The sequence below is a fragment of the Camelus ferus genome, chromosome 11 (genome assembly GCF_009834535.1).
Source record: "Camelus ferus isolate YT-003-E chromosome 11, BCGSAC_Cfer_1.0, whole genome shotgun sequence".
Lineage (NCBI taxonomy): Eukaryota > Metazoa > Chordata > Mammalia > Artiodactyla > Camelidae > Camelus > Camelus ferus.
The window spans coordinates 28,532,186-28,545,576 of NC_045706.1; the positions used below are offsets into that span (position 1 = coordinate 28,532,186).

At 43.8% G+C, this 13,391-nt stretch overlaps 1 protein-coding gene across 1 annotated transcript in view; it reads left to right on the forward strand.

The window, feature by feature from the left end:
- PIK3AP1 (phosphoinositide-3-kinase adaptor protein 1) overlaps positions 1–13,003 on the forward strand; it is a 105,257-nt gene extending 92,254 nt beyond the window's left edge. The window contains 4 exon segments of the mRNA XM_006174409.3: positions 723–878; positions 2,404–2,474; positions 3,779–3,897; positions 10,086–13,003. Of these exon segments, the coding sequence (XP_006174471.2) occupies positions 723–878; positions 2,404–2,474; positions 3,779–3,897; positions 10,086–10,143 (404 nt within the window). The 3' untranslated portion in view covers positions 10,144–13,003.
- The last annotated feature ends 388 nt before the right edge of the window (positions 13,004–13,391 follow it).

Sequence of the window (13,391 nt, forward strand, 5' to 3'; positions counted from 1 at the left end):
TGAACTGTCTGGGTCATTGCTGTCAGTTGTGACAGCATCATCTGTCATTTATGAAGGGATTGAGAAGCAGTCTGAGTAGCGGGTAAGAGCCTGGACTTTGGAGCCTGGGTTCAAATCCCAGCTGGCCCACTAACCAGTTGTGCGATGTGGACATGGGGACATGCTACTTCACATCTCTGTACCTTTGTTTCTGTTGGGAATGATGACAATAGTATTTATTTCATGGGTGTTGGGAGGATTCAAGGAGCTAAAAATATGGAAGCTTTTAGAGCTCTGCGTGATGCACAGGATAACTTATTATTACAGACAATGGGGCTTATCACCCCTCTTGAGAAGGGGAAGTAATTCAGAGGGCTTGACTGACTGACTCAGGCTCCACAGCCAGAGAGTGGCAGAGCTGGGGTGCTAAGCATTTCCCTAACTGCACCTTCTTTCCGCTGCCTGCTGGGAAAGCATTTCTCTGCCCTTTTCCACATTCCTTCACCCCAATCTTCTGTCAGTGATGGCCATGCAGGATTCTGTGGAGCTTCAGTGCTGTTGAGCAGGATCCCCACCCCCTCCCCGATCTGCTTCTGCTCCTCCTCTCCTCTCCCCTCCCCTCCCCTCCCCTCCAGGCACCCTCCAGGTTCAGGTGAAGGAGGCAGGCGGAGAAGGAGCAGCCCAGCAGTTGGGTAAATGGCATCCGATGCCTTAAAGCTTATCCCTTTTCTCTCTAATTCTAGACTTGGAGATCACAGTCCCAATCCGGCACTCGCAGCACCTGCCTGGGAAAGTGGACTTTGGAGTCTATGAGAGTGGCCCCAGGAAAAGTGTCTTCCCTCCAAGGACAGAGCTAAGACGAGGAGACTGGAAAACAGACAGTACCTCCAGCACTGCAAGTAAGCAGGTGACCCCCAGTACCTTCACCGCTGAACTCCGGCGGGTGCCTTTGGGCTTTGGAAACATGCTCTATTATGAGCTCAGAAGATCTTAACTGGAGCCTGATTTGGGCTTGGGAGATGTAAGAAATGGGGACATTTAGCCTGTGAAGTTCTCCTTTTTTCAGGGGGTCAAAGATCCTATACACAAATATCCCTTGAGGCCAGATTGTGTGATAATTATCACTCTATCACTTTTATAAATGATAAAGCTTAATCATAATAGTAGTTAACACTTGTTTAGCATTTGGACTATGTGTTAAGCCCCCTCCACAGATTCTCTGATTTGATTCTCACAGCCATTCTATGGTATAGCTGCTATCACCTCTATTTATCAAGGAGAAAACTGGAGGCTTAGTGCCTCCCTCTATGTTAAATAGCTAATAAATGGTGGCGCTGGGATTGAACTCAGGCAGACTGGATCCAGGACCGAGACTCTCACCTACTATTCTTTTTGCTTCAACTGTGATAAGGGGAAGGAAAAGGGACAATGTCAGAAACATTAGAAAACAGTGGGCTCAGATTTGAGAATTCCAACTTTATAGGCAAGTTGAGGATCTAATTAGGAAATGTCTTCCTTTTGGCTTGAAAGCTTGAATAGGAGTCTGATTGCAGCAGACAATACACACTGATGGGCAGGCAGGAGCTGGGGCTTTGTTTCCGGATCCAGGGCGGTGGTAGCTGACTTCAGACACTCCGGCTTCACAAGCCAAATAGATCAAGTTTCCCTTCTTTCATACATTTTTAGTGTTATCAAAACAGCTAGGAGAGAAATAAAAGAGCAAGAGATAAGCTGAATTTCAGGACTCACGTCTCCTTAAATGTCAGGCAGAGGATCCCCAAATGGATGTAGGAACGGGAAGGTAGTCTAATCCAGGGGTTCTTAATCTTTTCTGTATCACAAACTGCTTTGCAAACCTGATGTATACTCTGGACGTGCTTCCTAGAAAAATGCATGTTCATGTGTACACACACACACACACACACACACACACACACACACACACACACAGTTTTGCCCATCCATGGGTTTTGGTCAAGAACCTCTGAACTATTCTCCCTCTTTACTTTATTAATGGAGTACTTGTAACCCAGAAAGTGTAAGATTTTTGCCCAAATTCCCACAGCCAGTCAGTGACAAAATGGGAGTAGATCCCGGCTTTTCCCTCTGCCGCTATTATCTGTTGAAACAGACCTAAATCATATCACAACCACATGGGAAGTCTAGACTAGGCAGAAAACACCTCCCCTTACATAATGCAGGTGATAATGTGTATTCAACCCCTTCCCGCCTTGAGGCAATTTAGAGAATTCTGACAAGTTCAGAAATGGTGGCAGGTGTCAGAGGAAGCAGGGGGCAGGCGGCTCATCTTTCAGGTGGGTCTTGGCAGAGAGGAGAAGTGGTATAGACACTTAGCTAGAGTTCTGTGTTGTAATGTAGCTGGAGAGAATCCACAGTCCGGCTGATTTTGTTTGCACCCTTTAGGCAGCGCGAGTAACCGATCCAGCACCCGGAGCCTCCTCAGTGTGAGCAGCGGGATGGAGGGGGACAACGAGGTGAGAGCCGGGGCCCCACCCCCATGTGTCTTGTCCTAGGGGTCGTTTTCACTGCGGGAACTAGAAATCCAGGTGAAAGAAGTCAGACACTAGAGGTTACATGTTGTAGGATCCCATTTATAGGAAATGTCCAGAATAGGTAGATCCACAGAGACAGGGTGCAGATGGGTGGGTCCCAGGGCTGGGGGGAGGGGAAATGGGGAGAAACTGCTTAATGGGTACCGTGTTTCCTTCTAGGGTCATGAAAATGTCTGGGGACTAGATAGAGATGGTGGTTGCACAGTAATGTGAATGTGCTAGATGTTCACTTTAAAATGGTTAATTTCATTTTATGTGAATTTCACCTCAATAAAGAGAAGGGAAGGAAGGACTGACAGAAGGGGGGAGGGAGGGAGAGAGGAAAGGTTAAGCCAAAAGGGGACTCTGTGAGGAGGAACTGGATGAATATCAGGGAATTGGGGTCAGTGATCACCTTTCTGGGCCTGGGTCAGAGCGGTGAGGCATGCCGGAGCCAAAGCCGCTGTTCCGTGTATTTCCTGGGGCCACACACTCTTCCTTTTGCACATCTGCTTTTTTCTCTCCCTGTGCACTGGCCTTTTCTGCTTTTCCACATGTATAGGGGCAAACAGTCCCCTGAGAGCCACAAGGCCTTGGAGCAGAGAGTACGTTGCTGCCTTAGGCTGAGGCCCAGTTTGAGTCAGGGTGTCTATCCTGATCCAGTGACCAGTGGCTGGAACCAGTGGAAAGGGTCATATGGGTCACTGCCAACCAAGGAGACTCCGTGACATAGGGCCCTAGGCATGGGCTGCCCCTCCAGTGTACAGCTTGGACTACTCTGTAACTGAGGGTCACTCATGATTCTGTCGTCCTCAAACAGGGACTTTCGTTTAAAAATAAAATTTCTTCCGCTGTATCTGGTTGTACAGAGCAGTGCTTCTCAAATTTGAATATGCACAAGAATTACCTGGGATCTTGTTGAAATGCAGGTTCTGATGGAGCGGATCTGGGGAGGAGCGTTTCTCTCATGCTCCCTGGTCATGCTGATGTTGACGGCCCAGAGACCTCGCTTTGAGTAGCCAGGAAGGAGCGTTCAGATCATTAATGATAATTTGGGCCAGATTGTCTCCTCAGTGACTCGGAATCAAAGTCAGTGGAAACTGCCCTGGTATTGCTGGGTTGACTATCACTTAGTAAATAACCTTCAGCCAAAGCTGAAGGAGGTCTGAGCTTGTGGGATAGCAGTGTCCAGCTCTGCTGGTAGCTTAACGTAATTTTCACCTCTCTTTCTCCTCTTTTTGCTGTAGGATAATGAAGTCCCTGAGGTTACCAGAAGCCGTAGTCCAGGCCCCCCACAAGTGGACAACGCACCCACCGTGCCCCTTGAGAGGCCTCCCAGGGTGCCACCACGAGCTGCCTCACAGAGGTAACGTTGAAGCTGATGGATTCTTAACTCACTCTCTGAGTTCCAGAGGGAGAGTAGGATCTGCTGACATCTAAGATGACCTAAGAATGAGTGCAGGGCTAAACTACCTGAAATGCATACTTTGGACACGTTTCAGAATGGATTCTCCATCACTTTAAGTCAGACTTCACTCAGTTGCACAGATTCTAAATAACAAACACAGTATTTCCTCAGCAAAACACATTAGTAAACATCAACTTCTTGCATAATTTTCATCTGTTTGGTTAGAATTCAGCTCTTAAGTAACTAATTCCTTGACTGTATTATGGGGACAGTGCCTTTTGGGGACCAGGAGATAAGAAGGCACTGGGAATGAAAACACAGGTGGGAAGCTACCCAGGGACACACTACCTGGGGATAAGTCTCTGGTAGCCACTTGTGAACTTGGATGAATTATTTACCTTCCATGTGCCTCAATTTCCTTGTCTGTAAAATGGAGAGATAACAGAACTTCCTCACGGAGTTGTAAGGATTGAGTTTTCAGCCCAGAGTAAGAACTCAACAGTCTGAGTGATAGTTTATTCAGAAGGATGAGCCTATGGAGGTTTGGAGATGGGTGTTACACCGAACAGTGTGACTGATTCATGGGGCTCTGATGTCTGTCTTTGTTTACAATAGTGCTTGGGCCTCTGGCAGGAATCTTATCAAGATCTTGTTGGGTCACAGAAAAGGTGGTCAAAGCTAGCTTATGTGTCTGCTAATGTAGAAAGGAGCCTTTGGGAATAAAAGCCTAGGCTTGCTTTAGGAGTTTAAATCTTTGATACCTAAAATGCGATGTTGGCGGGGGGTGATTTTAAAAGCAGGAAGATTTTTTTTCCAACCAGGATTTTATTTTGCATTTTGAAACTTTTAACTCAGATGAACCTCATCAGTGGAATTTGTTGAGAAAGTGCAAGGAGGCTTTTCTTCTGCTTTTCTGGAAAAAGCAGCTGACTCTGCGCTGAGGATCTTTCCTATTTCTCCCCTTGCTATTCGCCACTTTTCCATGTGCTCCCAGAAACAGTCACATAGTGACACTTGCTACACAAACCTCCCACAGCCCCAAGCTGCATCACATTCACCGGGCATGTTTCCCTGGTGTAGACTAGAGGTCACATAGTAGAACATTAGCCCTAGAAGGAACCTTAGTGATAATCTAGTCCAATCTCCTGCATTTCTGCAATGTTCTGTTGCTTGAAAATTATTATATAGATAGTGACTGGGGAGGGGTGTTTATGGAGAGCAATTATGGTAATAAATGCTAATATTTATTGACCACTTACTATGTGTCAGGTATTCGGTTAAACACACTAAATGCATTATCTCATTTAATTCTCTTTGAAACTCTAAAAGGTAGATATTTAGTGTTATCCCATTTTGCAGATGTCAAAACTGGGGCTTGAGACTTGATTAAGACTTACTCTGTGTGGCAGACCTAGGTGAGCCTGACTCCAGGGTCCAGTCTTTTAGGTATTTTATTACACCTCTCCAAGGAGGTGGAGGTGTCATGGAGGCGGGGGGGGGGGGAGATCCAAGATCTCAGATCTTTTATTTCTGAAGGTAAAGACTTTGGAGGCAGATATCCAATCATAGCAGGATTAAAAAGAGTCAAGTTTGAATCTATAGCTACAAAGACTCTGTGGGATTTTGTCAGCAGAAGAGAGAACAACCAGGGAAATGGGTTCCAGAAATTAAAGTCTGGAAGCTGGGATGCAGTTAATATGTAAAGGGAGATGGCAGATGAAATTGTTTGAGGGAGTCTGGAAGCATATTTTGATGAAGATGGGAAGAGAGAGGGAGGAAAATGCATTTTACTAAAGAAATGGTATTTGCAAAGAAATCTATAATTGATAGGAATCTGGGGTTTAGGTGCATTTTGGGTGTGAAGATTGGCAAACATGCAAGTGATTTGTAAGTATGTACGTAATTTTCATAATAAAATGAGGAGATGTTTGAGTGAAGAATAAAATGGCCTCTTTTCCTGAACGCCTGACCCACTGACAGACAGGAGGGGAGGCTGACCTGGGTGGTCTCCACTCCACTTCCAGATCTGGGAATTGGCAACTCTTCCCCACTCATGTTCTCCCGAACCCTCCTCTCTCTCAAACAGCACTGGTGGGTGCAGTCTTCATCCTGCTCATCCCTCTCTCTAGTGCTGGCCCCTTGCTCTCCTCACTCTGTGAACTCGAATTGCCAGTAGACTCCAAATCTCCATCTCCATCTCTATCTTGGCCTTCTATTTCCTACTGTTCACTGGGGACTTGACCAGATGTCCCACAGAGATCTCAAACATAGCCTAGGTAGAATGAAACTCATCATCCCCTTTGCCATCCTCTGCCCTACACTGCTTTCTCCTCATGATTTCCCAGCCTGAGACACGACACTTCCCCAAGCCCCTCACCCGGAGTCGTCCTCCACTCCTGGCTCCCTCACAGCTCCTCAAGCTCTGTTCATTCTGCTGCCCTTTCAGCGCTCACATCCACCCCCTCCTCCCCATCTGCCAGTGCCTAAGTTCATCCTTGTAGGCTTACATTTACCTCCCTGCCTCCAGTCAGTCCCTCCTCCACACTGTCCCAGAGTGCACTTTCTAAGAACAGAAATAGCTGATGATGTCACTTCCTGGCATAAAAGCCTTACATTTAATTCTGTATTTTTTCCAGCACGCTGTGGCCCTAAGTCTCATCCTTCTCCTATATGGACCCATGTTCAACCCCTTAAGAATTCCTAGTGAGCTGTACCATTATATACTGTCTTTGCCCAATCTGTTCCTTCTTTTGCCTGGAATGCTATCTTCTTACATGCTTCCAATCTCTGCTTAGAAAATTCCTATGCATCCTTTAGGACTCAGTCCAAACATCACCTCTTCTGTGAAGCCTTCCTTGATGTTCCTATGTAAAGTGAACTTTCCTGTGTTTCCCCGAATACCTCTATTGTAATTCATTCCATATTGTGGCCCTTGTTTACATATGTGTCTCCTCAAGTAGATAGAGAACCTTGCAAGAATAGAGAATGTTTTTGATTGAAAAAAAGTTTTTCTACCCTCCCAGCCCAGCATGGAGTTAGCTACTTGACACATACTAGGAACTTAGTAAGTATCATGCAAGTGAATGAATGGGTGGATGGATCTACTGGAACTGCTTGGGTTGGACTACCTATCTCTAAATAGGCTAGCCATCAAGTCACCAACCCCAGTGCCGGCTGGGTTACAGATTAGTGGAAAGAAGCTTCACATTCTCACCTGTTGTAAGTTCCCAATATTCTTCAAAGTTACAGAAGGCAGATGGTGACACAAACAGGAGCAGATGCATTATATCTTAGCAAGGTGTTCCCCGTGCAGGTACAGTAGTCCCTATAGAGTAGGCAGCTGATTACGACATTCTTCATAGGTAAAGTCTTAACAATTGGGGTGGGGGGGAAGCCAAAATCTTGCTAAGCCGTAGCCCCCTTTTTTTTTTTTAATATATTTTGCCTATTTACTAGTGATTTGCCAGTCACTGATAATCTACGCACTCCCCTTTAAGGCATAGCCTAGTACCATGGAATCAGAACACACTTCTAAAGGCCTCCTGGAGTACCAGGAGTTAGTCGTTTAGATGCTGGCTTGTAAAGAGATCTGTGGAGTCCCGAGGAGGGGCCGGAGGGGTTAGAGAGTAAGGGACTTGGGCCTGCAGCTATTTACAAACTAGTGGGAAAACGTAAACATATTTTTAACAACATTGTGACCGTACAAAAGCATACCATCAAAATAACAGGATTGCTTTAAAAGAATGTTAACCAGTGTTAGGATTGCTGGATTCTTGAACCAGGCTTACCATCAGCAAGACCTCACCTTCAACAGGAAGGAGAAAGCAGCCAGTGCCCAGGTGTCTCTGGACTGGACAGTCCTGTCTCCAACTCCAGCTTCCCAGTGTCATGGAGAGGCTGTCTCCTCACAGACCACCCCTTAATTCTGATTTATTACCCTTTACTTCCATGGTTCAGATATGTCTAAAATCACAAGTCCATTTCCCTGAGATGAGGCTTCCAATCCTTGGTAGGATTGTTCATCAGAATAAAATATGAAGATGGTTTGCTAGTAGACCCACCCCAGCTTCAGAGAGGGGCAGCAGAAGAGGAGGAAATCACAACTATCTTTGTGATGGAAGATAAGATGTAAGTTTCACGTGCATGGGGAAAGATCTAAGAAGAGATTTTTATCATAATAGTAAAATTATTAGCTTTACCTCTTGAATGCATATTCTAAGCCAGAAACTCTGCTACCCACTTTCAAACTGTCATCGCCAAGCCTCAAGCAATACTCCAATGTAGGTATCTTCACCTCTGTTTGGCAGATGAGAAACAGGCTTAGAGAAGTTGAACTTGCCCTCCAGACACATGAATAAACGCCTCTGCCATGTGTTCTCACAGGTTCTGAACGTCCCCGATCAAAACATTCGGTGCAGTGTTATGATTTTCCCTATTGTCTGTCTCACCCATGATATTCTTGCACCTTGAGGGTGGAATCCATGTCCATTTTACTTGCTCTTCTATCCCACACCCAGGAGTAGATGCAGAGTAGATAAACGTTTGTTGAGAGGAAGGAAGGGAAGAAGGAAGGAAAGGAGGAAGCTCAGGTAGTAAGTGGTATCCCCTCACTGTCCTTCAGCTTTCTCCTATAAGCCCACTGTTCGTAGGGCAGGTCAGGGAGATGGAAGGAGATTGTCCTTTTGTTTTCTCTGTATAAAGAGACAACCACAGAAAGTCATCTACTCCCAAGGGCCACAGCAGGACCTCCTGAGGATGACTGTTGTTACTCTTTTCTACTTCTGCCTCCCTCTCTGTTCCTGAGATGGCATACCTCTTTTCCCACCTCTTATATTATTTCCTTGGCCTACGCAAAACTTGCAATCAAGAGACATTTGGTAAATATTTACTCACTGATTCATTCAGTCCTCAAGTACGCAATTCCTAGGCAGCTCAGTTCAATTACAGCACCTGACAGAGCTCTCTTTCTTGACTTATTGACTGGCTTCCAAGAGAATTAAATATTGGTTTTATAGCACACACTTGGAAATACCATCAGTAATCGTTGAACCTCTCTGTAAATACACTCACCTGAGTCTATCTGGAGTGTCATTTATGACTGTTGAAAAACCCAAACATCTAATGTGGAAGGGCACTTCTAGGAAAGCTAACGTGGAGTTGGGGTAACACACTTAGTGATCTTAGGTGGAAGTAGTTAGTGAGAAGCCAGCTTCAGAAACTAAGTCCTCTCTTAAGGGATCTCCCTACTACAGTGTATCTCCCTGCCTGTCTGCATATTTGAATCACTAGAGCTTTAAAATAGAGGTTTTATTGTTATTTAAGTATGGCAAGGTCAACAAATCAGGAGACGACTGCCATTGAATAGATAACTTGTTATACTCATGGATCCCAAGAGGAGGGGTACATTATGCTGGGATGCGGCACACGGGGAAGCACTGGGTTTAGTCAGGAGAGTGGGGGTGGGGCGGGGAGAAACATGGGCAAGAGCATTTATTGTGGTTCCTGCAGGAAGGAACAAGTGAGGTAGACTAGGCAGATTTAGGATTGGCTAGCTTGAATAATTTCAAGCAGGCTTTGGGGCAAAGGGCTGTCTCTAGTTGTCTGGCACCAGGCCCTGGGGTGATCAGTGCAACGGGATAGTAGCCCCGAATGTGAGAGCCCCAGTGAAGGAGGTGGCTGGGGTACGGACTCTAGATTGGTTAGTTTGCATATGAAAGCGTGCTCACCGGCAGGTGGTTTGCTATCTCTAGGAGTTAGTTTATCCGGGGAGGGGCAGTCCCTCCAAGGATCAGTGAGGCCCCAGATATCAAAGCCTCAGAAAACAAAGGCATGGTTAATACAACTGTTTTAAATAGGGACACGAAAGTTGTCATGCTTGAGCCCTATCCTCTAGAGATTATGAGGGGAAAGGTCTGGGATCGAGCCTGGGAGTTGGTATTTTTTCAAAGCTCCACTGGCACTTCCGATGTGCAGCTAGGATTGCAAGTCACAGCTTAGCATGTGTGCCACTCAGAGGTCCGTATGTGTGTAGTTTCATTAATTGAAGAGCATGTGATTCGCATAGTATACCAAGTTTGCAGCAAGTGATGTCTAAGAACTAGTTCATCAAATTCGTTTTAAAATAGTTGCTTTATCTTTCATTTCAGGCCCCCGACGAGGGAGACTTTCCACCCTCCTCCACCAGTTCCACCCAGAGGTCGTTGATTCCACCTCCTAAAACCTGCCTACTTTGGGACTTTGGGACTTGCAGTTTTCTGCCTGTCAACGAAGTCTTCATGTTGAGTTTCACGGTGTGACTGCAGACCTTAAGACCCACTCTCATTGCTGGTATTGTTGTAGCCCTGCTGGTTTGGGCGTTCCTTGAAGAAGATATTATTAAGGCACAAAGAAGTGAAAAATGAAGAACTTCATTCACTATCACCAGGTTTATTGATCCATATCCTTGTTTGCCAAGAGGATGAAGACTTAATTAGAATACTTACCTCTAATTTGGCATGTCAGAAGCCAAAAGAGATTGCTTAGAAATGTATTTTACAAGTGATTTTACTGAAATGCACTTACACTAGGCCTTGGTTATTTGCTAGTCCAACCTAATTTCTAGAAGTGGTTATGATTTAAGACTTACAGTATTCAAGTAAGAAGGTATGTCCTAATTTTTAAATAATTCTTCAACTTTTCTGTAGATTCAGGAGGGTGTTTAAATGCCAGGGCTGGTCACATACAACAGACTCAAAAAGACTTTAAAGAGGGACTAGTTTTAACTCCTCTTATACAGAAGGCAACTCTGAGCTTTCAGAGAAGAACCAAGAGTATTCACCTGGTTAGAAGAAGAGGTGGGTCTAGAATCAGAACCCGCTGATTCTAGGTCACCACTTCCCATCTCCAAATAGCCAAGCTCTCCCTTAGATATGCCCATGTAGAAATTCGGTCAGTGACTGACTATTGGCCTTCCAGAAGTTTCCTTCTTCCACATCTCCCAGGTATGGGACTATTAAGTATTTGGGGCATTTATAATTCAGTATGCTTTCAAAACAGTGATGCTGTCAAGGAACATTTAAAAAGTGGTTGGGAACCAGAAGCTTGGGATGCCGGGGACCTCACTTGATAGATCTTAGTTCTGGCCACAGGAGAGAGGAGGCTCCTTGACTTTCACTCTGCTGAGGGGTCCCTACAATAGAAATCGTTATCTATTTCCTTATATACGTGTTATTACCACTAGGCTTAGGAAATCTGTGCAGAGATTGTAGAGCCTTAAAGGTATCATTAATTTTGAGTCCCTAGCACATAAATCTACCTTTAAAGCACTGGTTCTTAACCTGATGCTTAAACATACAGTCAAATTAGTATCAGATCTATTTCTTTAAAAATGATCAGAAACCTGGTGGTATTCTATGAAATTATTCTCCATCCCACACAAATATATAAAAGCCACACTATCAAAGATCTATTTGAGTAGCTTTATTAAGTCATTTTCTAATGATTAAAAATTATTTTTCCATTTCATTCCTCAGTCTGGCAAACAAGGACTTATTGAAATTAATAGCTTCTGGGGTCTTGGGTTTTTCTGTTTGCAAGTTTTTTTTTTTTTCTTTTCTGACTTTAAATACACTATTGGCCCTGGCCATTAAGAGAATATTTGTGCAAATTACCTACCATAATGCCTGGCGCCCGGCAGCCATTTTACGGTGGCCCCTTTACTCCCCTTGTCACTTATTTGGGAGAAATCAGGTAATGTGAGATGAAAGGAGAACAAGAAATATAATGTTGGTACAGTTATCCTCACTGTTATTTATAGATAGTCTCTATCTTAGGCACATTTGATTTTGATAAAAGCTATACATTTTTATATTCAGTACCCCTAAGCCCCCTTTTGGATGTCAAAATTAGATTTTTTTACATTCTCTGATTAATAAGTATTTAAATCAACAACATGGCAAAACCTACTATCAGCCAATGCTGTTACCATCTTTGTATGCATATCACTCTTTGTGCAATATTGAAATATTTTATTGCATTTTATTCTTATATGAAAAATAAGTGGAAAACATAAGACTGAGTGCTGATGAGAAACCTGGGTTTCATAAATGTGACACACTTGAGACACAGATAGAAATGATCAGGAGTTCCAAGTCAAAAATGGCAAGTCTAAAACTTTGTTGAATGTTCACTGAAGATCCAAAGTGATTGGTTGTGTGTAAAAGTAAAAGAAGAAAACGAAAAAATTTGGATGAAACACTGGGACCATGTTATCAAAGAAATGATGGGGTGACATTTTTCATGGGTTTCAATACAATGAGGATCAGAAACTAAATTGTAACTATGTGTCCAAAGACACCTAGTCTCTGTAAAAAGTTCTCTGTATGATACCTTGGGAGACAGCTCTGCTGACACCATCCTTCCCCAAGATTTTACAAACTGGCTCAATAGACAGTGAAGCTACTGGTCATATTCATTGCTATTGCCTTTGCCTCTAACTGTACAAGGTACATTGTCCACCAGTTCCTAGGCCAGCACTGTTCCTTCATCTTATATTAAAACCTGTGAGCAGATAACCAACAATATAAGCAACAAAGTAGGAACACTGATAGACTATAAACAGGAGGTGTGTGTTACAATCAAATAATTTAACCTGACGTATTTAATGATGTGAATAATCCCTAATGCTTTGCCATAATTAGGCAAATAGTATGTAAATGATTTCAATGAATATTTTTATAAGTCAAGCTAAGTTACCTACCCTCTCCCTCTCCTTTTGTCTTGCTTTGTCATTAAAAAAGAGAGATCCTAGTCCATCCTATATCACCTCAGTAGTTGGGATTTTTAGATCCCTCTCCCATATGCCCCAGGAAGTATTCATTTTCTCTGCTGGTCTTTCAAAGAATAGTGTGTGGATTTTGCAGCTGGTTGGCTAAGGAAGCATTAGTAACAGATTTATTTCTAAGAAAGACAAGTAGCTAATTTGGATAACTCTAGAAGATTCATCCTAAAAATCAATCCTCAATTTTGAGGAATCTGCCCATTTAAATGTTTTCTTTGGTTTGATAAATAAATTGTGTTTGATTCATTTCCAAGTGAGTTATTAAGAATATAATGTGGCCTTCCTCATTCATTCCTGATGGCCAGACACTGTGTTCTCCAGAATGGTGAGAGGATGAGTAGGAGGGTAAAAGATGTGTTCTGAATGTCGAGGCACAACTCAGAATTAGTTTTCTCATAGACACTGTAATAAATAGTAGGTTCCTAGGCTGGCTCACCAAAACCTATTTAACCCACAATATAGGAGAAAATGTCTTAGCTAGCTATGCAGTAAGAGTTAGCATGATGCAGGGAGAGAACACTGGCTTGGAAGTCAGGAGACTTGGATTTTATTTTGATCTGCTACTGGCTTGCTGAGTTCACTTCACTTGACTACCCATCATCTATGAAGTGAAGCATTTTGTGTTTAGTACTGT